Raw genomic sequence first — 27039 nt, forward strand, 5'->3', positions numbered from 1 at the left:
CGTCTCCATCCACAGATCCACCTTTTCTTAACTACCCTTTCATCCAGCATCTCTCCCTCCTTCCTACCACCCCAGGGTCCACCATCTTTCCCTTTCTTTTCCCAACTACCTTCCTATCCAGTATCTCTATTCCCCCTCTTACACCATCCCTTGTGTCCAACTTCTCTCCCTTTTTGTTCTTTCCCTCCCTAAATCCCATTGTCCATCATCCCTCTTCCTCTCCTCTATTTTCAGACTCATTATTTCTTCTCCCCCAAAGTCCGACATATGCACGTATCTTTGAACCCCCCCTTCCCTCCCTCCCTCCTTCTGTGTACTTCTACACCAGGGCCCCCCCTCCCCTTGTCTGTCCCCCCCTGAGGCCTTTTCCCTCCCTGTACTCTCCACCCTCCTCTTTCTTCACCCTCTTCTCTCCATTCTCCCTTCTGTCTTTTCATCTTTATTCTCCCCCTTTCTGCTATTCTCTCTCTCCCTTCTCACTCCTTTCCATGCTCCCTCATTCTATCTTCTCTCCTTTCTTTCTTCACAACTTTCTCTTTTCTAAACAGTATTTTCTAAACAGTATCTTCTGTTCTCCCTCCCTCTCCCTCTCTCTTTTTCTTTCTCTCGCTTTCCCTCCCTCTCTCTCTTTCTCTCTCTTTCCCTCCCTCTCTCTCTTTCTCTCTCTTTCCCTCCCTCTCTCTCTTTCTCTCTCTTTCCCTCCCTCTCTCTCTTTCTCTCTCTTTCCCTCCCTCTCTCTCTTTCTCTCTCTTTCCCTCCCTCTCTCTCTTTCTCTCTCTTTCCCTCCCTCTCTCTCTTTCTCTCCCTCTCTCTCTTTCTCTTCTCCGCAGTGGTTTGGAACAAGCCCAGGATGCAAAGTGGTCTTCAGTAAATAAGCAGGAGCCGCAAGGAGGGGGCAAGCTGCCTGGCCGATCTTTTTTCTCATTTCTGTTTAGTGGGTTTCAGCCGCTCTCAGGCTGTACAACAAGCTTAGTTCTCTTTGGAGGCCCCAGAATGAACTGTGAAAACTTATCATGGACTAGCAGCAGCACTGCTCTCTCCTTATTGTAATTTGCCTGACAGCTTCCGTAGTTTTAGCGAGTCAAGCCCCTTCTGCAGCTTCGGGGATTTTGGTAGGCCGCTCCATCTCCAATGATGCAACTTCCTTTCTTCCTTGGAGGTGGGACGGCCCCTGAGGCTGCTTGAGGGAATTGACTCGCTAAAGCTACGCCAGCAGTCAGGCAAATTATAATAAGGAGAGAGCGGTACTACTGCTAGTCCAGGCTAGTGTTACGGGGAGGGTTTGAAATCGCTGAGTTGGGAAGGGGAAGGGCCGAGTCAGGCTGGGGAATCCCCAAGCTGGTGAGAGGGGTTTTAAAAAATGTTTGCGTGGTGGGCAGCAGGATTTGCCAGCTAAAAAGCGCTAGGGAGAACACTGCAGTCTCCTGCCTCAGAGACAGAAACTGTCCACGAGCCGGAGCGGCAGCTTTAGGTTAGCGGCGCGGGGAGGTGGGTTGGGCCCTGAATCGAAGGTGCCGATTTTTAAAAAAATACACATCGATTTGAATCGGAAATCGGGCAGCACTATTATGAAGGGCCTTTTTAATGTTCATCCTCCTCTCAAACCTCTCTCGGTGGTTTGGGATCTTAATGTGGTTCTGGCTCAATTAATGAAACCTCCATTTGAGCCCCTGGATAAGGTTCATCTGAAATTCCTCACTTGGAAGATGGTATTTCTTGTTGCTCTCACGTCTGCTCGCAGAGTCAGTGAGCTGCAAGCTTTGGTTGCGGACCCGCCTTTTCCTGTTTTTCATCATGACAAGGTGGTCCTTCGTACTCATCCGAAGTTCTTGCTCAAGGTGGTATCGGATTTCCATCTCAACTAGTCCATTGCTCGTCCGGTGTTTTTTCCGAAACCCCATTCTCATCCTGGTGAAGTGGCGCTTCACACTCTTTACTGTAAAAGGGCGTTGGCCTTCTACCTCCAACGCACCAGTCTCATCAGACGGCTCCTCAACTCTTCATCTCATTTGATCCTAATCAGTTGGGCCGTCCTGTTTCCAAGCGCACTTTATCCAACTGGTTGGCTGCTTGTATTTCTTTCTGCTACACTCAGGCTGGTCTTCCACTGCCGGGTCGGGTCACGGGGCACAAGGTCAGAGCGATGGCGGCGGCTGTTGATTTCCTTAGATCAACGCCTATTGAAGAGATCTGCAAGGCCGCCACTTGGTCTCGGTTCATACTTTCACCTCTCATTACTGTATGGATGTCTTTTCCAGGCACGACAGCCGGTTTGGCCAGTCGGTTTTGCGTAATCTGTTGTCCTAATTTGCCAACTTTGCCACCGTCATCTTGGTTAGCTTGGAGGTCACCCACATGTCGAGAATATGCTGCCTGCTTGTCCTGGAATAAAGCACAGTTACTTACCGTAACAGGTATTATCCAGGGACAGCAGGCAGATATTCTAGCAATCCTCCCACCTCCCTGGGTTGGCTTCTTTGCTAGCTATCTGAACTGAAGACCACGTTGAGGAGACGCGCCCTCTAGCTGAGCAGGAAGGCATGCACATGCGCGGTGCAGTACTAGCAAGCTTGAGATCTTCAATCAAGTTTGCTTGAAAAGCTGTCCGCGTCGGGGCTCCATGGATGACATCACCCACATGACGAGAATATATGCCTGCTGTCCTTGGATAACACCTGTTATGGTAAATAACTGTGCTTTTCCTGCCCAGGCCTGGGACGTCCTTGCTAACTGCTTTCTCAGCCTTGGGTTTGAGCTAGAGAGTTGCGCGGGGACAGAAATCCCACCCGTCCCCGCCAAAATCCCTCCATGCCTATGAGAAATCCTTCCGTCCCTGTGAGGAATCCCCTCTGTCCCCGCCCTTCCCTATAAACTTCAGAAATAGTTATTTCATTTAATTATGCTACTGAATTAAAGGCTCTGGTAGAGACCCATTTACAAATAAGCAAAGACACTTTATTAATTTGGAAATATTAATTGGGAAGAATATATACTTAAAATGGGTTTCTACCAGAGCCTCTAATGTAAATATACAATATAAATAAATACTCAGCTGATGAGAACCTCCAAGCTGTCAGCTGAGAACTTCCTTAGCAGTTGGCCAGGGGTCCCTTTTGCCAAGCTTGGCAGGTAACAATAGCGTCCCTGAGTCACAGATGCTAGCACCTCAGTGGCTCATGGATGTTGCCAGCGACTGCTGTGCTTGGTGGAGGGGAGTTCTGACCGTCTCTAGAGGAGGTCCTCTCCTGGCGGTGCTTGGGGATCCCCACCAGTCAAAGCAAGTGTCAGCAAGTACTTCAACACTGTAGAAATAAAACCAGAAATGCATTTCCTTTTCTTTTGAACACGATACAAAGACATCTGCTATATACATTTCCCAAAGCTAACATATTGAGTCCTCCCACCTTTGTTCTAGGTCTTTCTGTCTGTCTCACTCTTTGTCCTCCCTCTCCCCAGGGCCTGGCATAGCTCTCTCCTCAGTTCTGTGTGTTTCCCCTCTCTACCCCCTCTAGTCCAGCATCTGCTCTGTCTTCCCCGTCCCTTTTGGTTCAAGTCTGCATTCCAGCCCCTCCTCAAGGTCCTTTTCTGTCTCTCTCTCCTCTCTCCCCCGCCCCTGTCCAGATCCAGTGTCTCTATGGGTTTACAGTCAGGGTTTTATACCCTGCCATATCCCTACATTCAATTTCAGAGCAGGTTACAAAAAAAAAAATCATAATACATCCCAACCAATCTACACAAATTAATATAATTTTAAAAAATTATCAAAAAGGCACTTCAAATCTCACTTTGCGAATCACTCGCCTGCCAGTTTAGTGATTTTAGAGCCCCCCCTCTCTTTATACTATCCTTCTACGCAGACATTAGAAAGGAAAAATTAAGTTCTTACCTGTTAATTTTCTTTCCCTTAGACGCAGCAGATGAATCCAGAGACCAATGGGATAGCACACATCTATCAGCAGGCGGAGATAGAGAAACTGATTAAAAGTTGGTCCCATTGGCTGGCACTCTTCTTGTATCTCCAGTATAGCTCCTTGCCCAAGCATCCGTAACAATCAATAGGCATAGCATGGAAAAAAAAAACTTCTTTCCCATAATAAATCTCAAAAGGCAATAATACAGAATACAACCCTCAATAATAACAAACTTCGAAAGTTGCAAAAGAAAAAACCGACAGACAATATCCAGAAAGGGTAGGGCTCTGGATTAATCTGCTGCGTCTAAGGAAAAGAAAATTAACAGGTAAGAACATAATTTTATCCCAGGACAAGCAGGCATGATATTCTCACATGTGGGCGACGTCATCTACGGAGCCCCGATGCGGACAGCTTTTTCAAGCAAACTTGATTGAAGATTTTAAGTTTGCTCTGCTGCTCCACGCATGCGTGCCTTCCTGCTCCACTAGAGGGTGCATCTCCCCCTCGTGGTCTCCAGTTCAAATTTTTCCGCTGAGCCTAGAAGTCGTGTATTCTTTAGCACTCTCCAGACCAGTAGAGGTTAACTTTACGATTGGGTATATATCTAATCATGACCAGCAGGTGGAGACTGAAAACAAAACTTTGGGACAGTATATCCTAGCCCCTCCTCTCTATTTCCCTCAGTCTTCTTTCAGTCTCCAGCAGGTGTTGAGTGATCTGTACCCATCTCCCTTGGTAGGGCTGTTGGAATTTGTTTAGAGGTTTATTGTCCCTGTTTTTAGCCGGACGGAGCTTGGACGGACTCTGTTTGGGGGTTCGTCCGACCTCGGGGGTGTCAAACCCGGCGGGTCACGAGCGGGGTCCCTCCCCCCACTTCCTCCACCTCCCCATATTTTTTTAGAGGAGCCTCAGCAGTAAGCCTTGCCCCCTAAATCAAGCAAGGCATATTGCGTCGAGAGCCTGTGGAGTCTGTTCTGTAAAAAAAAAAAAAAAAAAAAATCCTGAGGTAGTGCTGGTCTGGAGGGTTGTATCCCTTTAAGAAAACTGTATTTTACTGTATTTTTTCAACTAACCGGCACTTTTTTACAGCTAGGTCGCGTATGGAGCAATGAGCACTTCTAAAGGGAAAAAGTGCTCATTGTGCTCCAGACGCGAGGCACTCGCGGCCGGCCTGTGCAAGCGGTGTTCAGGCCGGTGCGGTGGAGGAGCTCCGTCGGCAGCGGCTGCAGGCGCCCAGAGCTCCCCGCCGATGGTGCCTCGCGAGTCGGCAGGGAACGGTGGAGAAGCCCGGTCTTCTCCGTCCGCCCACGGAGGGATTCCCCGAGCCGCCGACGGTCGGGTTTTAGAGGATTCCCTCTCAGCTGATATTTTGACAGCTGATGCCGGCTTGCCTGTTTTAGCGGCTGAGACTATTCAGGTCTCTCAGCCGCTGCAGGCTATGGAGGGAGCTGTTTTGGCGGGAAAGACGCCATCTTCTCTGTCTGGCCCCTCCATTTTGTCTTCCACCTCAGGTGACCTTCCCCCTGTTTTGGCTAAGCAGGGGCAGGTTTCTGCTGGGTCCCCTGCTGTGGCAGGGAGTCCCTTGGGACCCTCGGGGGGTTTTTCCCCTGAATTTTTCTTTTCATTATGCAAAGCCTATTTTCAGGCGGCTGGGGGTCCCGGTTGCGCCCAGGGGGTCTCGGGGGGTGGGGTTTCCTCCGCGCTCCCTGCGGCTTTGCCTCTCTCGTCTGACGTGACGTCCCCTCCGCCGCCTCTCTTGTCCAAGCGTCCGCGGGTGTCGTGGGACGAGGATTTGTGGTCGGAGGAACGTGTCGGTCTGGAGGAGGACCTGGACCCTTCTGAGGAATTCCAGGACCCTCTGGAGGGGACGGAAGCTGGCGGCGGGTTGTCGGGTTTCCCGTTCTCCAGTGACGAGGCGTCCGTGGTGCGCCTTTTTCAGAGAGATGAGCTGCCTGACCTTATTCAACAGGTTTCTTCGGCTTTGCGTTTTGAGGACGCGCCGCCGGAGACTCCGCGTGTGGGGGACCCTCTGTTACGAGGGATCCGTTCCGTTTCCCGCTCTTTTCCTATGCATCAGGATATTCGGGATATTATTCTTGAGCAGTGGAAAACGCCGGAGACGCCGTTTCGGCTGGCGCGCAGCATGGCTCGCCTGTATCCCATTCCTGAAGGGGATCGGGCTACGTTAGCTTCGCCAGTCGTGGATGCAGTGGTCTCGGCTATTTCCAAGCGGCATACCGTGCCTGTTGAGGGCGGTTCTGCCTTGCGGGACTCTGAGGAGCGCAAATTGGAGACCATCCTTAAGCAAAATTTTCAAGTCTCTGCCTTTGGGGTCCAGGCGGCTATTTGTGGGGGACTGGTCGCTCGCGCCGTGTTTCGGTGGGCGGAGCGGGTCTTGGATCGAGAGTCTGACGACTGGTCTCTGGTGGATCAGGAGGTAGCGAAGATTGAGATGGCTGCCTCATTCCTCTCGGATGCTCTGTATGACTTGGTGCGGATCTCGGCTAAGTCCATGGCTTTTGGCGTGGCCGCACGGCGTGTGTTGTGGCTGCGCGCTTGGGCGGCGGATGCTGCGTCCAAAGCTAAGCTTACTAAATTTCCCTTTCGGGGGTCGTTTTTATTTGGAGAGGACTTGGATAAGTTGATTCAGACTCTGTCGGACTCGAAAGTTCCCCGTCTGCCGGAGGACCGTGCCCGCCCGGCGTCTCGGGGTGGTGCGGCCCGGGGGCGTTTGCGGGAATTTCGCAAGTATCGCCCTGGGCGTGGGGCTGCTTCTTTCCAGTCTCCGGGGTTTTCCCGGGGTCGGTTCTTCCAGCGCATGCAGCCCTTTCGGGGGGCCCGTCGGGGGGCAGGGAATCCCTCCGCCGGTTCCCCCGCTTCCCGTCCTGCACAATGACGCCTTGCCGGCGCCCCCCTTGGTTCCGGTGGGGGCCCGGCTGCGCGACTTTTTTCCCAAATGGGCCGAGATCACGTCCGATCAGTGGGTCCTGGAGGTGGTGCGGGACGGTTATGCCCTGGAGTTCGCCCGCTCTCTGCCGGATTTTTTCCTCGCTTCTCCATGTCAGACTCCTGGGAAGACGCTGGCGTTTCGCCAGACCCTTCAGCGCTTGCTAGATCTCAGGGCAGTAGTTCCAGTGCCCCCCCCGGAGTGGGGCACGGGCAGGTACTCCATTTACTTTGTGGTGCCCAAGAAGGAGGGGACTTTTCGGCCCATCCTCGATTTGAAAGGGGTCAACAGGGCTCTCAAGGTTCCCTCTTTCCGTATGGAAACGCTGCGGTCGGTCATTCTGGCGGTTCAGCCGGGGGAGTTTCTCACTTCTCTCGATCTGACGGAGGCCTACTTGCATGTTCCTATTCGGGCCTCTCATCAGCGTTTCCTGCGCTTTGCGATCTTGGGTCGGCACTATCAGTTCTGTGCGCTTCCCTTTGGGCTGGCCACGGCTCCCCGGACGTTCACCAAGGTGATGGTGGTCGTCGCGGCAGCCTTGCGGTCGGAGGGCATCCTGGTACACCCCTACCTGGACGACTGGTTAATTCGGGCCAAGTCGTTGCAGGAAAGCTCCCGGGTGACGGCTCGGGTGGTGGAGTTTCTCCGGTCGCTGGGCTGGGTGGTCAACCTTTCCAAGAGTCGGTTGGTTCCGGCTCAGCGTCTGGAGTACCTCGGGGTGCTGTTCGACACCTCCTTGGGGAAGGTCTTCCTCCCAGAGGCCCGGGTGAGCAAATTGCAGTCTCAGATTCGCCTGCTTTTGGCGTCCCGGTGTCCTCGGGCGCGAGATTTCCTCCAGGTCCTGGGGTCGATGGCGGCGTCCCTGGACGTGGTGAGGTGGGCGCGGGCCCACATGCGTCCTCTCCAGTATGCTCTGCTCCGGAGGTGGTCTCCCCAGAGGCACGGGATGGATAATCCGGTTCCCCTGCGAGGCTTGGCGCGCTGCAGTCTGCGTTGGTGGCTCCGGACCCCTCACCTAGTTCAGGGGGTGGGTCTGGATCTTCCGCAGTGGACGGTGCTCCTTACGGATGCGAGTCTCCTGGGTTGGGGGGCCCAGTGCCTGGGTCACTCAGCTCAGGGAACCTGGTCCACGGAGGAGGCCTCCTGGTCGATCAACGTGTTGGAGACCAGGGCGGTCCGGCTGGCGCTGTTGGCTTTCCACTCCCTTTTGTTGGGCAAGTCGGTCAGAGTCCTGTCGGACAATGCCACGGCGGTGGCTTATGTCAATCGTCAGGGGGGCACCAAGAGCACTCTGGTGGCGCAGGAGGCGGCTCGGCTCATGGTTTGGGCGGAGTCGCATCTTCTGGACCTCTCGGCCTCTCACATTGCCGGGGTAGAAAACGTTCAGGCGGACTTCCTCAGTCGTCACTTCTTGGATCCGGGAGAGTGGTGTCTCGGCGCCGAGGCGTTTCAGTTGCTAGTGCGTGCTTGGGGGCAGCCCCTGATGGATCTGATGGCTACAAGTGGCAACGCCAAAGTACCCCGCTTCTACAGTCGTCGCAGGGACGGTCTGGCCGAGGGTCTGGATGCTCTGGTCCAACCGTGGCCAACGGAGGGGCTGTTGTATGTGTTCCCTCCTTGGCCATTAGTGGGCAGAGTACTGCTTCGCATTGTTCGCCATCCGGGGCTGGTGGTCTTGGTGGCTCCGGATTGGCCTTGTCGTCCGTGGTATGCGGATCTGGTGAGGCATCTGGTGGCGGATCCTCTTCCTCTGCCTCTCGGATGCGATCTTCTGACGCAGGGTCCCATTCCCATGTTCGACCCGTCTCCCTTTTGTCTTACGGCTTGGCTCTTGAAAGGGGCCGCCTGAGTAAGAAGGGATATTCCGACAAGGTGATCTCTACACTTTTGGGGTCCCGGAGGCTTTCTACCTCTCGGGCTTATGTACGGGTTTGGCGTCTTTTTGAGGAATGGTGCCGAGCGCAGGGAGTGGTCTCCTTTCGCGCTTCTCTGCCTAACATTCTAGAGTTTTTGCAGGATGGCCTGGATAGGGGCCTGGCCTGGTCTTCTCTTCGGGTTCATCTGGCGGCCCTGTCGGCTTTTCGGGGGCTGGTGACAGGTCAGCGTTTGTCAGCCATTCCTGATGTGATTCGCTTTCTTAGGGCGGCCAAGTTGATCAGGCCTCCCATAAGGCACTCGATTCCCTCTTGGGATCTCAATCTGGTTCTCTCTGTTCTAGTGCGCCCTCCTTTCGAGCCGTTGGATGGCTGTTCGTTGAAGGACCTTACGCTGAAGTCGGTCTTTTTGGTGGCCATTACTTCCGCTAGACGGGTGTCGGAGCTACAGGCTTTCTCTTGTAGGGCTCCCTTCCTGGAGTTTTCGAAGGAGCGGGTTGTTTTGCGGCCTGTTCCTTCCTTTCTGCCGAAGGTAGTTTCTCCTTTTCATGTCAATCAATCGGTGGTCCTCCCGGTCTTGGGTAGTCGGGAGGGTTCTTCTGAGCAACGACAGCTGCGCAAGTTGGATGTCGGTCGGGTCCTCCATGCTTATGTGCAGCGGACCCGGGATTTTCGGAGCTCCGATCATCTCTTTGTGCTTCTGGCGGGTCCTCGTCGGGGGGCTGGCGCTTCTAAGGCTACTATTGCGCGCTGGATCAAGGAGATGATTGCTTCCGCTTATCTTCTGAGTCAGAAACCGGTTCCGGAGTTTCTCAAGGCTCATTCCACTAGGGGTCAGGCGGCTTCTTGGGCTGAGTCGTCGCTCGTGCCTCCGGTGGATATTTGTAAGGCTGCGGTTTGGTCCTCCTTGCATTCATTTGTTCGGCATTATCGGGTAGATGTTCAGGCGCGTCGGGACGCGGTGTTCGGTGAGCGTGTTCTGGTATCGGCCCTTCGGGGGTCCCGCCCGTGAGAGGGACTGCTTTGGTACGTCCCAATCGTAAAGTTAACCTCTACTGGTCTGGAGAGTGCTAAAGAAGGAGAAATTAGGTTCTTACCTGCTAATTTACTTTCTTTTAGCTTCTCCAGACCAGTAGAGGTCCCCACCCTGTCTGTTGTTGTTGTTGTTGGGGCTGTTGCGCGGGCAGTTTTTGGTTTTTGCTGCGGGTTCTAGTATTTTTCTAGGGCCGGGGAGAATTGAAGAACAGCGGCTGTGGCTCGGCTGGCTTAGCTGGCGAGCTGTGGGGACCTTCTTCCTTCGGGAATTTCTCCTCTGCATTTTCCAACAGCATTTTTGGGTATGTTATTTGTTACTCCTTTCGGAGTATTGTTTTTTCTCTCTGTTGTTTTCCAGTTCTTGGTTCTGCTTGGCTATTCGGCAGACTGAGGGAAATAGAGAGGAGGGGCTAGGATATACTGTCCCAAAGTTTTGTTTTCAGTCTCCACCTGCTGGTCATGATTAGATATATACCCAATCGTAAAGTTAACCTCTACTGGTCTGGAGAAGCTAAAAGAAAGTAAATTAGCAGGTAAGAACCTAATTTCTCCTTTTTAGGCTCTGCCCCAACTGCCTTCTAGCATTGCGATTTTTCTTGTTTTATTCATTTAGTCGCTGTGCGCGTTTTTTCTGTTTTTTATTTATCTGTTCCTGCTTCATTTTGACCGACCCGGAGGCTTCCGGGTTGCCGCGGCCGCGCGGCTACTTGGGCTGCGGCCAGTTTCGTTTTCTATGTCCCGGCCTTTGACCGGCTTTAAAAAGTGCACCTGGTGCGAGCGGCTTCTTTCCATCACAGACCCGCATCGCCGGTGCATCCTCTGCCTGGGGGCCGCCCATCCAACCGACTCCTGCCCCCAGTGCGCTACTTTTCAGAACCGGGCCCTCCGTCGAAGAAAAGCCCGCATAGCGGACCTTTTCACTGCCGACCAACCCACTACCTCGGCCTCGAGGTCGGCCCCGGCCTCGACCTCGGCCCCGAATACCTCGGCACCACCTCGAGACTCGACCCCGAAAACCTCGGGACAACAAAAAGCCTCGGCTCCGGGTAAGTCTCCTCTTCCTTCTTCAGGTTCCGCACCAGCGAAGAAGCCAGCCTCGGGGACACCGGCGACGCATGGTGGAAGCCCCATGCTTTCAGCCCCGGCGAAGCCTTCCAAGCCTTCGGGCTGTGCCTCTACCACACGGGAATACTCTGATACGAGGTCGCCCCGGTGGAGTGCACCGAGGCATCGGACATGCCCTCGATGCTGTCCGTGCCCGTTTTCCAGGACCTGCTCCGGGCGATGATTTCGTCGGAGCTGTCCGCTGCGCTGGCCCATCTACAACCGACCTCGACCTCGCGTGCGCCGGACCAGCCTGAGCCTCGCGTTGAGCCCCCTCGGGGAAAAGTGCGCCAGCTTCGCCGCATTCCATCCTCCTCGGATTCCTCGCCGAGGCGCCCGAGACGCTCTCCCTCCACGGACCGCCGCGGGGCAAAGCGTCGCGCTAAAACGACCGAAACCTCAAACCGCCGTACCTCTAAGAAGGCCCGGAGTTCACCCACACTAAGAGGCCGTTCACCGATGCCCCGTACAGGACCGCTGAAGGTGACTGAGTTATCACTCTCCAACCCTCACATCCTCCTAACTCCCCCTCGGACCGGGGCTCCAAGCCAAGGTCCCAGGCTTTTGCCGAGGGAGTCCAGGTCGAGGTCACCGATTCGACATCGATCGGTACCCCGGCATCGTCTCCGAGGGGCTCCTCGAGACGACGTAGGTCCTCGACCCCGGAACATTGCCACAGTGTTTCCCCAGTCTCGGAGCGCGGGTCGGAGCATGAACCTCGATACTCGAGGGAAGCCTCCCCGTCCTTCTCCGCCCGACGGAGGTCTCGTTCACCGTCCCCACACGGGGCCCCGGGAACGTCCCGCCCCTCCTTCACTCGCTTTGTCCAGGACATGGGCCACGCTCTGGACTTAGATCTCCAGTCCGACTCAAGATACTCTAAAGAGTACCTGGCGGAGCTGGATTTGCCGTCACCACCCAGAGAGTCCCTTCGCTTACCGCCCAATCCGGTACTCCAATAGGCTTTCTTCAGGAATCTGGAGACCCCCTATATGGTAACAGCTGTCCCCTCCAAAATGGAGTCCAAGTACCGTACAGTGCCATACCCCGGGTTTGAGCAACCACAGCTCTCCCACCAGTCGCTGTTGGTAGAATCTTCCCTGAAAAAGGCTCACCCCTCCCGGGTCTCAGCGGTGGTCCCCCCAGGTAGAGAGGGTCGGACCCTTGACAAGTTCGGCAGAAGACTGTACCAGAACTCTATGATGGCCTCTAGGGTACAAAGTTACACTTTCACCTTCACGTCCTACTTGAAACATCTCATTGGACTGTTGGGAGCCTTTGCAACCGACATGCCGGCCTCACGCCAAGGAGCTTTTAATCTGCTCCTGGAGGTTTTCTCCAACCTACGCCTCCATTTATTTCACGTGGCCTATGATGGCTTCGAGCTTTCATCCAGAGTAGCAGCCTTCGCTATCGCCATGCGCCGCCTAGCCTGGTTACGCCTCGTCGACATGGACCACAACTTACAGGACCAGTTGGCTAACCTCCCCTGCGTGGGCAAAGAACTTTTTGATGACAGTATCGAGGCAGCTACGAAACGCCTTTCAGAACACGAACGCTCATTTGCCTCCCTCATTCGGCAAAAGCCGAAACAGCCAGCGTCCAGGCCGTTCAGGGCCCCTCCACGCCGCTACCCTCAAAAATCTACCCCTGCCTTCTCACGGCCTCCACCCCGACACCCGCAAGCTCACCATCGGGCTCCGCCCAAGTCCCAGCCGCCTACGACCGCCAAACCATCCCCATCCTTTTGACGGGATAAGCGGATGGGGGCTGGCCCCCTCCGCCACAGCCCCAGGCCTCCTTCCCATCGGGGGACGTCTCAGAGCCTTCTACCCGTGCTGGGAACAAGTCACGTCGGACGCATGGGTCCTTGGCGTAATCTCATCAGGATACTCTCTCAACTTTCGGGAAAACCCTCCAAGGGTGTGCCCTCCCAACCGAACTCAGTTACCCCTCCTTCTCTCAGAAGCTCGAGAACTGCTTCGCCTACGGGCAGTGGAGGTGGTTCCCCCAGACCAACGGGGGAAAGGGTTCTACTCCCGTTACTTCCTGGTACCGAAGAAGACGAGAGACCTGCGCCCAAGTCTAGACTTGAGGCGACAACAAATTTCTGGTGCGGGAAAAGTTCCGGATGCTTTCCCTACCGATTCTCTACCCTCTCATCGACGAGGGCGATTGGCTCTGCTCCCTCGAACTGAAGGAAGCCTACACACATGTTTCAGTGCACCCCGCTCACCGCAAGTTCCTGCGCTTTCAGGTGGGGGACCTACACCTACAATACAGAGTCCTCCTCTTTGGCCTGGCGTCGTCACCCCGAGTCTTCACGAAGTGCCTCGTGGTGGTCGCAGCTGCCTTACGCTCTCAGGGCCTCCAGGTATTCCCCTACCTGGACGACTGGCTGATCAAAGCCCCGTCCAGGGAGGGGGGTTATCTCAGAGACCCGACAGACTATTATTTACCTTCAAGGTCTGAGGTTCGAGGTAAACTTCCTAAAATCCCAGCTGCGCCCCTCTCAGTCCTTACAGTTCATCGGGGCCATGCTGGATGCGGTTTGCCTCCGCTCCTTCCTTCCCCCTCCACGTCAAGAGGCGTTAGTAAGTCTGAGTCGAAGGATTTCGTTGCTGACCTCCGTATCAGCTCGGCAGATGATGACTCTTCTGGGCCACATGGCCTCTACCGTCCACGTCATATCCTTCGCCCGCCTCAACCTGAGGACTCCTCAATGGACCCTGGCCTCCCAATGGCGTCAGGACCGGGACCCAATCGACCGTCCCGTGACAGTGACTCCTTCCTTGCAACGATCGCTCCTCTGGTGGGCAGACTCTTCAAATCTGTCCAAAGGTTTACTTTTTCTCGCCCCTCCACACAGCAAGGTACTCACCAAGGATTCGTCAGAGTACGCTTGGGGAGCTCACCTGGATGGCCTATGCACTCAGGGGATGTGGTCAACAGAGGACCGCCGCTGCAACATCAACGTGCTGGAGCTTCGGGCCATCTATCTCGCCGCTGTGGCTTTTCAACATCTGCTCCACGAGCGGGTGGTTCTCGTCCGAACCGACAACCAGGTAGCAATGTACTACGTAAACAAGCAAGGGGGGACGGCGTCCCAGGCCCTCTGTCAGGAAGCCCTGCGTCTCTGGAAGTGGGCAATCTCCAACAACATCTTCCTTCGAGCGGTGTACATACAAGGAGAGCAGAACTGTCTGGCAGACAGACTCAGCCGCCTCCTCCAGCCACACGAGTGGTCGCTGCACGCCCAAACCTTACGACAGGTGTTCGAGAAGTGGGGGACTCCTCAGATAGATCTGTTCACCTCCCCCCCTCAACCACAAACTCCCTCAATTCTGCTCCCGGATGTACTCCCCGGACCGCCTCGAGGCCGACGCCTTCCTCCTAGATTGGGAGGGAAGGTTTCTATACGCGTTTCCGCCTTTTCCTCTGATTCTGCGGACGCTGGTCCATCTCAAACCAGTGCGAGCCACTATGATCTTGATTGCTCCTCGGTGGCCACGCCAGCCTTTGTTTTCCCTTCTACTTCAACTCAGTACCAGAGATCCACTGCCTCTGCCTCTGTTTCCCTCTCTGCTATCGCAGAGCCAGGGTTCGCTGTTGCATCCAAATCTTCAGTCTCTTCATCTGAATGCTTGGTGGGTGGGAGGGGGTTGGGTGTGGTAGGGACGGTGTGAATGGCTTGTCTGTTGATCTGGAAGTAGGGTGAGTGTTGGGTGTTTGATGTGAGGAATGGGGTATATGTTATGATGTCCGCTTGACTGTTAGTGGGAGTATATATTATAAAATACTATGGCCAAGGGTCTAGTCTACCTTTGTACTCACTGCGGGCCTGGTGGGTAGGGGCTGACCGGTTCTTGTTCCTCTTTTTGTTGGACACTGTCCTGATCCTTGATGGCCTATCTTATACTGGGGAGGCTTGTATATGCTTGTTTTACATCGCTTTCATTGCTCTTGTTCCTCCTGTATTGTTCTTGTTACATTGTTGGTTGTACTTGCTTGTCTGGACTGTTTGCCATTCTCAATAAACAAATATTTTTTTAAAAAAATATTGTCAAATATATTTTATTGAGCTCAACAGAAAGAAGTACAGAGGCACTAGGAAAGCAAATTCGCTTTTTGGCAGCATGAAACACAACACTATTCAGCCACCCCCACCCTCACAACCCCACAGTCCCTCTGTAAGCCCCAACGTTGATACAGGAAAAGAAAACTGACCAAAGACAAATAACGAGAAACTGCCAAACATGGTGAGCACAAGATAAACACAAACTTCAACTCCCCCATCCCCCCCAGGCAGCAGATGCTCTGAACCCCGAAAGGTGAGCCCATTTAGGGCGTAAAACCAATTTTATAATGCTATTCCCAAAAGGTAGTATATTTGCAAAAAGCAGGCAATTTGCGTACAGCACAGAGAACATCATCAGGCAATACTACAGAAAGATCACGAGCCCAAGCGTCTCTCGATCGGACATGGTCAAGCAGGATTCATCCTTCAAGTGTCTGATGAAATTTAAGAGGAACAGAGAACTGCGATCCAATGGTGAAAGCCATGGACGATAGCTCCTGACAAGAAGCAGTCAAATGACAGGGTGACAAGAGGCAATATAATGATGAAGTTGCATATAAGCAAAGCCATCTATTCGAAGGAGATCAAATTCTAGAAATAACGTATCAAAAGATTTCATCTTCCCATCATCTTCCAGCAATTGAAACAGATAATGAATCCCACCTACTTCCCAACGAACAAAACTTGCCCCATCCACCCCAGGTAGAAAATTCCCATTAAAGCGTAAGGGCAAGAAGGGAGAAATAATAGAACCGAGAGAGTGAAATTTACAAATCCATTGCCAAGCCTTCCGCAAAGGGTGATGTAAAACTGTAATAGGATTTTAAAAAAAAACCAAAACTTGAGATCATACTCTTGGAGCGATTTCTTATCTTCGCCATCCTTGCAAGTGTATAATAATTCGGTATAATTCTTTAAAATGTTTTCTTTGAGCCTTCCCAGCTGACCACTTTTCTTGCCTTATCCCGTCTGGTGAAGGAAAAAAAATGAAACTCTCTGAAAGTATTAGACGCTTATCTCAGTTAATTTATCACCATGCTTCCTTTGTTTTCTTTTATTAATCCATTTATATTATATTTTGGATCCTATTATTGTGGACTTGAGCTGATTTAAGCTAATATCTACCTTATGAGATGTTTCTTTAATATTAATTATTTTTCTTGCTTTAAACAGCTTTCTGTACAAGTTTAATCTTGAATTGCATATTTCAAAATTCATAAAAGAAAACTCCTAAGTGTTCAAGGCTTGAGCAGTTAAGGTACAGAGACAGCGACAAAACTTGCAGGAATGGGATGGGAAAATTGAGTTCCTGCAGGGACAGAGAAAAATTGACCCCATGCCATTCTCTAGTTCTAAGCATACTGCAGGCATGTGATTTATCAACTCTAGGAAAACTTGATAGATATTATTTAGGAGATTATGTTTTATTAAATAATGAACTTAATCTAGTATGTGGTCATTACTTTAATCTAATGTGTGGACATTTTTTGACAGCAGATCACAATGAAGTATTTTTAAAGGACTAGCTGCATTGCTTATAATATCTCTGTAAGATAGCTATATTGTGCTATATGTTAAGTACATAGCAGGGGTGTGTACAGCAAATGTTTTTTTGTTTCGTCAGGTTGTGGAGTTTTTTTTTTCCATTCTTCTGGACTATTTAAATTCATTTCATGTTTTTGTGTTAATATTCTAATATTCACAAATTAATACATAGAAATAGCATATTTGAATTTGTAGTTAATGCACTTCAAATTTGCACACCCTCGCTTAGGGATTCTTAAATATATGTGCCAGTTGTACGCTTTCTCGTATAGAGCAATTAATAGTTAAGAATGTTTTGTAGTAGCTATAACTTAAAATATCAAAGTAGCCAAATTTGAATCATTTTTAATAATATTGATTGTTAATTTTGTGGGTTTTTAAAAAAAATTTTAATCCTGAAACTTTCTTAACTCTATAACAGGCTTTCTGGAATGGACACTGGTACCTTCAGAGGGCTGGACATTACAGAGCAAACATCTGACTTGGGCATCGCCACCATGGCAACTGGCCTTACGAATTCTTTTGGTGGTTCATCTAATTCTTTAATTTCTGAATCTAACCATTTTCAAACATCTACTGTAGATGATGATGATGATGTTGTTTTTATTGAACCTGTGCAACTGCCACACAGTGCTGTTCCAGCAGCAGTGGATGAACGAGCCATTGCATTTCCATCATCGAAAAATGAAGTGCTTCAGGGTAATGTTCCAAAGATACTTCCTTCCTCAAAAGATTTGGATTGTCATAAAGGATGTATTAGCGAGACAATAATAATTGATGATGAAGAAGATGCTGAAGTGCACCAAGTACAAGAGAGAAGTGCTTCAACTTTTAATGAACGAAGAAGACTTGGAGAATCCAACAGAATCGGTGACATGGAATTTTCAGCTTCAAGTTTTGCAAGGAGTAAGGTAAATGCTGGACTAGTTAATAGTGGTATAACCACAGAACCAGACTCAGAAATTCAGATTGCAAATGTCACCACGTTAGAGACGGGTGTGAGCACTGGGAGTGATGGTCACCTAGGAAATACTGAAGGGTCTGATATGAACCTAATGATTACACATGTAACATCACTGCAGAATACCAGCTTGGGAGAAGTGTCTAACGGACTGCAGTCAAGTAATTTTGGTATCAGTATACAAACATATCCTCCATCTTTAACTTCACAGACCAAGACTGGTGTAGGACCTTTTAATCCAGGTAGAATGAATGTGACGGGTGATGTTTTTCAAAATGGAGAATCCGCAACCCATCATAATCCTGGTGAGTGTATTTGTAAATTGATAATTCTTCTCCTTTACCCCCAAATTGTCTCTTGTATGACTGTTGATAGTTGATTAAAACAAAATTGTCTCTTGTATGACTGTTGATAGTTGATTAAAACAAACTGAAGGTGATTTAGGCCCTCCACTCATAGTTGCTTATTTGGTCAGAAATGTAAAGTGCAACTATTTAATTTTCCTAGTAGCATTTTGTTTTCTCTACCCATTATTTCCTGTGATCTTTATCAAATTACTTAAACTTAGCTCTGATTCATTAACACATTTGGTACAGAAATTGACTTGCCCAAGAGTAGCAGAGTAAGAACAATCCTAATTTTGATCTTTTAGTGCTGAACTTGCAAGCTGTGATTCAGTGCTTAGCTTATAAACTTTCCTTCCTCAGCAACAGCAGCAGATGAATCCAGAGACTAGTGGGATAGCACACATCGACCAGCAGTTGGAGATAGAGAACTGATTAACAGGTGGACCTATTGGTTGATGCTCTCCCTGTAACCTCAGTATTCTCTATCTCCCAACAGGGGTTGGATGCTATTCTACGAGCTCCTGGATTCTGGCTGGTTTTCTATTCTTCTACTGTTGAGAATTTTTCTCTTCAGATTGGGGTGCTTGACTGTGCGGTGCCAGCTTTGGGAGTCACACCTGGGCCCCCCAGGTCCCTGCTCCACCCGCCTCTCCGGTGGATTGAGGTTACTTGCTGGTATTTGGTATTTTTCTTCTTTCCCTGAGGCAAGCCTTGTATAAAAAAAAAAAAAAAAGAGGAGAAGACCAGTGTGAGGCTGCAGGACATGGCTTTGCTCTGAGTCCCAGCATTCAGCTACCAGTCTTAGCAAATGGGGCACTTGGTAAGAGTTACCTTTTTAGTCTGTGCTTGTGCTTGGGTGTTTTCGGCCGTTGCTCGTGGGCCAGATTTCTGGGCAGGAGAACTCTTTTGCTCGGCAGGCTTCTTCAAGTCTGGGGGCGTTTTCCCCGGAATTTGTAATGCTGATGCACAAGGCCTTTTTAATGCAGGGTTCTCAGCCTGCTCAGCGTCAAGACTGTCCTTTGGATCTGGGATCGGTCTTTCAGGCCGGTGAACCTCCTCTGGAGTCTCAGGCCACTAAGAGACGCAGGGTAGCGCCTATGGACGGTGATGACCCTCCCGCGGACTTTGCCTTGTCTTTGTCACGGCCGGACTCCCTGGAAGACGGGGAGGTCGCGGATTTAGAGCTGGAGGATGTGCTGGCTCGGGAGGTGGATGATTCTACCGCGCTGTGTCTTTTTCATAGGGAGGAATTACCTTCCTTTATTACACGGGTACTGCAGGGCCTTAATATTGCTCAGCAGGATTCTCTCGCGTCGAGCTCAGCTAATCCTCTGATGGCGGGCACGAAAAAACCTGCGAAAGTGTTCCTGGTGCATGAAGCGATGCTGGAGCTTATTTCTGCACAGTGGGACACGCCGGAGGCTGGTCTTCGGGTGACAAAGGCTATGCGCCAGTTGTATCCCATCTCTCAGGATGAGCTTGACAAGTTTAAGAACCCCAGGGTGGACGCTTTGGTGGCTGCGGTTACCAAGAGGACTACCTTACCGGTTGAGGGAGGTATAGCCCTCAGACATTCAGGATAGGAAAATTGAATCTTCTCTCAAGCTGTCCTTTGATGTGGCGGCGGTTACCTTGCAGGCGGCAGTATGCAGTTCCTATGCGGCACGGGCTTGCCTTCAATGGGCTCAAGGTAGAAACATAGAAAGATGACGGCAGAAAAGAGCTATAGCCCATCAAGTCTGCCCACTCTACTGACCCACCCCATTAAGTCTGAGTACTAATGACCTAGTTCCTTAACTCAACCCTCGTAGGGATCCCACTAGGACGTCCCATTTATTCTTAAAGTCAAGCACGCTGGTGGCCTTGATCACCTGCTCTGGAAGCTTGTTCCAGTGATCTACAACCCTTTCTGTGAAGAAATACTTCCTTACGTCACTATCAAATTTCCCTCCTCTGAGTTTGAGCGGATGCCCCCTTGTGACCGAGGGTCCTTTGAGAAAGAAGATGTCTTCTTCCACCTCGACACGTCCTGTGATGTATTTAAATGTCTCAATCATGTCCCCCCTTTCCTTGCGTTCCTCTAGAGTGTAGAGCTGCAATTTGTTTAGTCTTTCTTCATACGAGAGACCCTTGAGCCCTGAGATCATCCTAGTGGCCATCCGCTGAACCGACTCAACTCTAAGCACGTCTTTACGGTAATGTGGCCTCCAGAATTGCACACAGTATTCCAGATGAGGTCTCACCATGGTTCTGTACAGTGGCATTATGACTTCAGGTTTGCGGCTAACGAAGCTTCTATTGATACATCCCATAAGTTGCCTTGCTTTGGATGAGGCCTTCTCTACTTGTTTGGCGGCCTTCATGTCTGCACTGATGATTACTCCCAAGTCTCTTTCTTCTGAAGTCCTAGCTAGTGTTTCTCCATTTAAGGTGTAAGGTTTGCATGGATTTCTGCTACCGAGATGCATAACCTTACATTTCTTAGCGTTGAAGCCCAGCTGCCATGTCGAGGACCAGTTTTCCAATGTAAGCAGATCCTGCGTCATACTATCCTGCAGATTGCTTCCACTTACTATATTACATAGTTTGGCGTCATCAGCGAATAGTGTTACTTTACCCTGAAGCCCTCGTATGGCGGATAAAATGATGGATGACTATGCCGTCTCACTTTCCGGATATGGAAACGGGTCTAGCTTATCTGGCGGACGCCCTTTATGATATTATTAGGGCTTCGGCGAAACAAATGGCTCTGTCTGTTTCTCGACGTTCCTTGTGGCTCCGTCAGTGGGCGGCAGATGCGGCTTCTAAGCTTAGACTCGTGCGACTTCCCTTTAAGGGTCGTTTATTCGGGGAGGATTTGGACAAACTCGTGAAGGATTTTGGGGATACCAAAACGCAACGGTTGCCGGAAGATAGACCTAAAGCTCCTTTGCGGGTGTCAGCTGCCAGAAATTGTTTCCGGGATGTTAAGAGATATCGTCCGGGTAAGCCGGCCTTACCGACTTCTTCCGGTTCTTCCTATAATTCTAGACCTAGGTTTTCGCAAAAGACTTCCTTTCGTCCTACGAAACCCCAGCCGGCTCAGCCTCACGTAATTCACAATGATGGGACGTCTGCTCCCTCTGTCGTGCCAATCGAGGGTCGGCTGTCTTCCTTTCTGGCAGAGTGGGCCAAGATAACGTCCAATCAGTGGGTCTTGGACATTATTCGAGAAGGGTACAAATTAAAATTTTCCTCTCCTGTCGCCGATTCTTTCTTGGTCTCCCCTTAGTAATTACTTGTATAGATTATTGTAACGCCCTCTACAAGGGCATCACTAAAAAGGAAATAAGATTATACAAAACACTGCTATTAAAATCATTTACGGTGCTAGGAAATACGACCATGTCTCCCCCCTTCTAATTAATGCCCATTGGTTACCTGTCGAACACAGAATTAGCTATAAAATTTTACTATTAATCTTCACCACTCATTCATTTAGTTTACCAGAATTTATTAACCGATTACTTATTCCCTATTACCCTGCTAAATCTCTTCGTTCTACATCACAAAATCTTTTAACTGTTCCATCTCTCAAGATTATCAATACTTTTAAGAATCAATAATTTCGCTGTTACCGCGCCTACCCTGTGGAATTCATTGCCTCATCATTTACGAATGGAATCTTCAATAAAGCAATTTAAGGCAAACCTCAAAACTTTTATTTAAGGATGCCTTTGGATAAAAATTGTCCTTTTCAGGACTAAACCATGCTAGTCTCCCTACCTACCTTGTGTCTGTCGACGGGCGATCGGTTGGTGTTTCCGGTGACTCCGGACTTGCTCACTCAGGGCCCGATATGCATGGAAAATCTGTCCCACTTTGGTCTTAGGGCCTGGCTCTTGAAAGGTCGCAACTGAGACGTAAGAGATATTCGGAGCCGGTTATTTCCACTCTTCTTCAGGCCAAGAAGAGGTCTACTTCTGCCTCTTATGCTAGAGTCTGGAGGGTCTTTGATTCCTGGTGTTCGGCTCGGGGTCTATCGCCCTTCCGAGCTTCTCTTTCTTCCAGCCTCTCCTTTCTTCAAGAGGGGGTTGCCAAGGGGTTGGCCTATAATTCTCTTAGGGTTCAAGTGGCCGATATTGCTTGTTACAGAGGTCACGTGGCTCATTCTTCACTTGCGTCGCAACCTGTTGTGGTTAGATTTCTGAAAGGGGTGCAACATATTCGCCCCCCTGTTAAGAAGATATGTCCGGAGTGGAGTCTTAAAGTGGTCCTTGGGGGGTTGCAAAAGCCTCAATTTGATTCTTTGTTGTCGGCGACTCTGAAGGATGTGACGTTGAAAGCGGTCTTTCTTGTCGCGATGGCTTTGGCCAGGTGGGTGTCTGAGTTGTAGGCGTTGTCTTGCAGAGATCCTTTTGTGCGTATTTCGGATTTGGGGGTTTCGGTTAAGACGGTACCGTCGTTTCTTCCTAAGGTGGTATAGGCCTTTCATGTTAACCAGTCTCTCTTCCTTCCAGCCTTCCGGAAAGAGGATTGGGGGGAGAAGTTCTCTTCGTTGCGGTTGCTCGATGTCCTTAGGATACTGCTCCATTATCTCGGACTTACTAATCGCCATTCGGATCACCTCTTTGTGTTATTTGCGGGCCGCAACAAGGGTCTGGCTGCGTCTAAGGCTTCCATTGCTCGATGGGTCAAAGACACCATCGCTTCTGCTTACTTGACTTCAGGTAGGCGGGTGCCTGACAAGCTGCATGCTCATTCCACTAGGGCGATGGCTACTTCTTGGGTTGAGTCCCTAGGTTTTTCTTTGGAAGAGATTTGTCAGACGGCGACTTGGTCTTCTAGGAATACTTTTTCTAGGCATTACAGGTTGGATGTGGTGGAGCGTGCGGAAGCTGCCTTTGGTGCATCGGTTATTGCTGAGGCGGCGTTCACTTCCCACCCTGATTGAGGATTGCTACATCCCACTAGTTTCTGGATTCATCTGCTGCTGTTGCTGAGGAAGGAAAAATTATGTTCTTACCTGTTAATTTTCTTTCCTCTAGACGCAGCAGATGAATCCAGAGCCCCACCCTTTCTGGATATTGGATCTCGGTTTCTGGTTTCTGTGTTCTCTTGTTTTGTTATGGTTGGTGATTGTTCTATGGTTGCCTTTTGCAAGTGATTCTGGGAAAGAAGTTTTTTACCTGTTGACCATATTTCTGGTTTGGACTGCTTGGGCAAGGAGCAATACTGAGGTTACAGGGAGAGCACCAACCAATAGGTCCATCTGTTAATCAGTTCTCTATCTTCACCTGCTGGTCAATGTGTGCTATCCCACTAGTCTCTGGATTCATCTGCAGCGTCTAGAGGAAAGAAAATTAACAGGTAAGAACATAATTTTTCCTTCCATAGCAACAGCAGCAGATGAATCCAGAGACCAATGGGATAACACACATCTACCAGCAAGTGGAGATAGAGAAACTGATTAACAGGTGGTCCTATTGACTGGCACTCCTCCTGTATCTTCAGTATGCTCTATCTCCCAGCAGTTGATGGTCGCTATTCAACTAGCTCCTGAATTCTGGCTGTGACTGGAAAATTATTTTCTCCGGTTGAGGTTTCTCTTCAGTGAGACTGCCATTCTATTTCTCCGGTTGAGGTTTCTCTTCAGTGAAATGGCAACTTTATTTCTCCGGTTGAAATTTCTCTTCAGTGAGACAGGGGTGTCCGGCTGAACGATGCCTGCTTTAGGAGTTACACCTGGGCCTCCCCAGGTCCCTGCCTCACCCTCCCTCCATTGCTAGAGGGTCTGACTGGGTCTTGATTTTTTTTTTTCTTCTTCTTCTTTCCCTTCTCTGCATTTTTTTTGAAAGTGCATAGTGTTCTCTGCGAGCTAGGTTTCTAACAACTTTTAGTTGTTTAGATCACTTTTTTGTATGGCGGCGTCTAAAGCCTCCATCGCTCAATGGGTCCAGAAGGACATTATTTACGCTTGCTTGATGGCAGGGAAGCGGTTGGCGAAAGAACTGCATGACCATTCCACCTGAGCGATGGCTACTTCTTGGACTTGGTCCAGAGGTTTTTTTCTTTGAGGAGTTTTGTCTCGCGGCTACTTGGTCTTCCGAGAGTGCTTTATCTCAGCATTACCGGTTGGATGTGGGGGCGCATGCGATGGATGCGTTTAGTGCTTCGGTTGTTGAGGAGGCGGCGTTTGCTTCCCATCCAGATTGAGGATTGCTTTGTTACATCCCATTGGTCTCTGGATTCATCTGCTGCTGTTGCTAGGGAAGGAAAAATTATGTTCTTACCTGTTAATTTTCTTTCCTTTAGACGCAGCAGATGAATCCAGAGCCCCCTTTCTGGATATTGTCTGTTTTTTCTTTTGCAACTTTGGAAGTTTGTTGTTGTTGGTTGTATTCTGTATTATTGCCTTTTGAGATTTGTTATGGGAAAGAGGTTTTTTACATGCTATGCCTATTGATGGTTATGGATGCTTGGGCAAGGAGCTATACTGGAGATACAGGAGGAGTGCCAGCCAATAGGACCACCTGTTAATCAGTTTCTCTATCTCCATCTGCTGGTAGATGTGTGCTATCCCATTGGTCTCTGGATTCGTCTGCTGCGTCTAAAGCAGGGGTGTCCAATGTCGGTCCTCGAGGGCCGCAGTCCAGTCGGGTTTTCAGGATTTCCCCAGTGAATATGCATGAGATCTATTAGCATACAATGAAAGCAGTGCATGCAAATAGACCTCATGTATATTCATTGGGGAAATCCTGAAAACCCGACTGGACTGCGGCCCTCGAGGACCGACATTGGACACCCCTGATCTAAAGGAAAGAAAATTAACAGGTAAGAACATAATTTTTCCTTCTATTTTGCTTGGTTAGCTTAAATAACCAACAGGTCCTTGATCAAAAGATTTGCAATAGAGGAAACTCTCTTCCACAAATCCAGTGTTGAAAAATCAGCGCAGCATGTTCAGAGTAATGAGCGTGCAAATTTGTTTCGTTAAAATTGCAGTGCCTGTCAGTGCCTGAGCTCTGATGGGCTCAGGCACTGATAGAAAGTTGACATTTTGAAAAACCAAAACTCCCACAAACCCCTACAACCCTGACATACTTTGAAGAAACTGGAGGAGGGAGTAGGTGCCCTGCCCTCCTCCTTCTGGTGTGTCGTCATCAAAAAGGGCAGTGCTTTCACCTCCCCAGTACATTCTGGAATGCACTGGGTAGAGGTTAACTGTTAGGCCCAGGCCAGTGCATCCCAGAGTGTACCAGGTGGTCCAGGGCATTGCTCTTTATGACACCTTGGAGGGAGGAGGGAATGATGTCTACTTCCTCTGGTTTCCTCAAGGAGAGCCCTAGGATGGGGAGGGGGATGTTCCATAGGACTAGGGCCAAGGTTTTCTGGGAAGACTTGTTCAGGGCAGGGTGATGAGGCTGGTTGGAGAGAACATCCTTTCTCACAACCAACTCTTCCAATATTGCCCTGGACCTGGCGTTTCTTGCTGATGGCTTTTTTTTAATGGCATTTCCAGTGCAATAGGTGAGACATTCTAGACAACAGGGCTATTTCTCCATACTCGCATAGAATGCAGAAGGAATCCACTCCGGATTTTTCACTCTGCCTCCAGTGTACTTCACAGATCAGCTTAGCACGCTCTAGCAGTCTTTCCTTGTGCACACATGGCTGCAGCTGTGTGTTCTGCTCTCCTCATTTTTATTATTTTATTTCGACACTAGTCTTTAAGCCCATTATATTAACTGCTAGAATATCTGTCTGTTTTTCTTTCTGTCTCTCTCCCTGCCCCTGTCTCTTCCTTTCTTTCTGTCTGTCTCCCTCCTGCTGTCGCTTTCTTTCTTTCTTTCTTTTTTTTTGCTTTCTTTCTTTTTCTTGCTTTCTTGCTTTTGCTTTCTTTCTTTTGCTTTCTTGCTTTCTTTCTTTTTCTTGCTTTCTTGCTTTTGCTTTCTTTCTTTTTCTTGCTTTCTTTTGCTTTCTTTCCTTTTCTCTCCCCCTCCACTTCCCGGTGCAGCAGCATTCCCTCCCCCTCCACTTCCCTGTGCAGCAGCCGCAGCAGCATTCTCCCCCTTCCATTTCCCTGTGCAGCAGCAGCATTTTCCTCCCCCCCACCCCACTTCCCTGTGCAGTGTGTGTGGAGATGTCGGGGGAATATGCCCCTTCTTCCACCTACTTTTTTTTTTCTTTATTACGCAACTGGCACAGAGTAAGTAAACCGCCACTCGTTGGAAATTGAACGTGCACACGCCGAACGTGCGTATGCACTGAATTTTCTCTGCCGGCCCCTGAACACGCAAGGGCCGAACAGTTTCTCTGCCGGCCACTGGCACAGCTACGTGCGCATGCGCACTTCTATTCTCTGCCAGCTACGGATCACGCAGGTAGGAGTGCGCATGCACGCTTAGCGTTTTATTATTAGTGATAGTTTGGAGGTCACTAATGAGTTTCAGATCTCTGACCATCTGTTTGTGCTGACTTGTTTAGTTAAGCTGAGTGTTCCCGTTTCTAAGGCCACAATAGCCAGATGGATTCGTAAGGCCATTTCGTCAGCTTATATTCTGGCAGGGAAACAAGGCTCCTGTCTCAGTCAGGGCACATTCTACCAGAAGTGTGGCTTCGTCGTGGGCCGAAACTCGAGCTGTTCCTCCTGAAGAGATTTGCAGGGCAGCCACACGTTTGTAAATTAGAGTGGATGTTGCTGCCAGGCAGTACGCCTTAGAACGCCAGAAGGGAACTATGTGGAAACAGATTCTGATAAGGCCAAACTACTGAATGATTACTTCTGTTCAGTCTTCACCTGCGAGGCATCAGGGCACGGGCCACGGCTGGAAGCAAAGCAAAGCATGGAAGACCCATTTCAGAATTTTGAGTTCACACCAACTGATGTTTACAGAGAACTGTCAAGACTCAAGGTGAACAAAGCCATGGGACCGGATAATTTGCACCCAAGAGTGCTCAGAGAGCTATGCGATGTTCTGGCGAAACCGTTAGCCATGCTCTTCAATCTCTCCCTAGGTACGGGGAGAGTCCCCCTAGACTGGAAAACAGCCAACGTTGTTCCTCTGCACAAAAAGGGTTGCAGAGCAGAGGCTGCGAATTACAGGCCAGTGAGTCTCGCATCAATAGTGTGTAAACTCATGGAAACTCTACTTAAAGGTAAATTAGACACGATATTGGATGAGGGAAATCTGAGGGATCCCTATCAACATAGATTCACTAGGGGCAGGTCATGCCAATCCAATCTTATCAGCT

The 27039-nt window shown here is 50.0% G+C and overlaps 1 protein-coding gene across 1 annotated transcript in view; it reads left to right on the plus strand.

Moving 5' to 3' along the window:
• ZMYM2 (zinc finger MYM-type containing 2) overlaps positions 1–27039 on the plus strand; it is a 537976-nt gene that overhangs the window by 35814 nt on the left and 475123 nt on the right. The window contains 2 exon segments of the mRNA XM_033950396.1: positions 16919–17408; positions 17670–17763. Coding sequence (XP_033806287.1) covers positions 16929–17408; positions 17670–17763 — 574 coding nt within the window. The 5' untranslated portion in view covers positions 16919–16928.

This window comes from Geotrypetes seraphini, chromosome 6, assembly GCF_902459505.1.
Source record: "Geotrypetes seraphini chromosome 6, aGeoSer1.1, whole genome shotgun sequence".
NCBI classification, from domain to species: domain Eukaryota; kingdom Metazoa; phylum Chordata; class Amphibia; order Gymnophiona; family Dermophiidae; genus Geotrypetes; species Geotrypetes seraphini.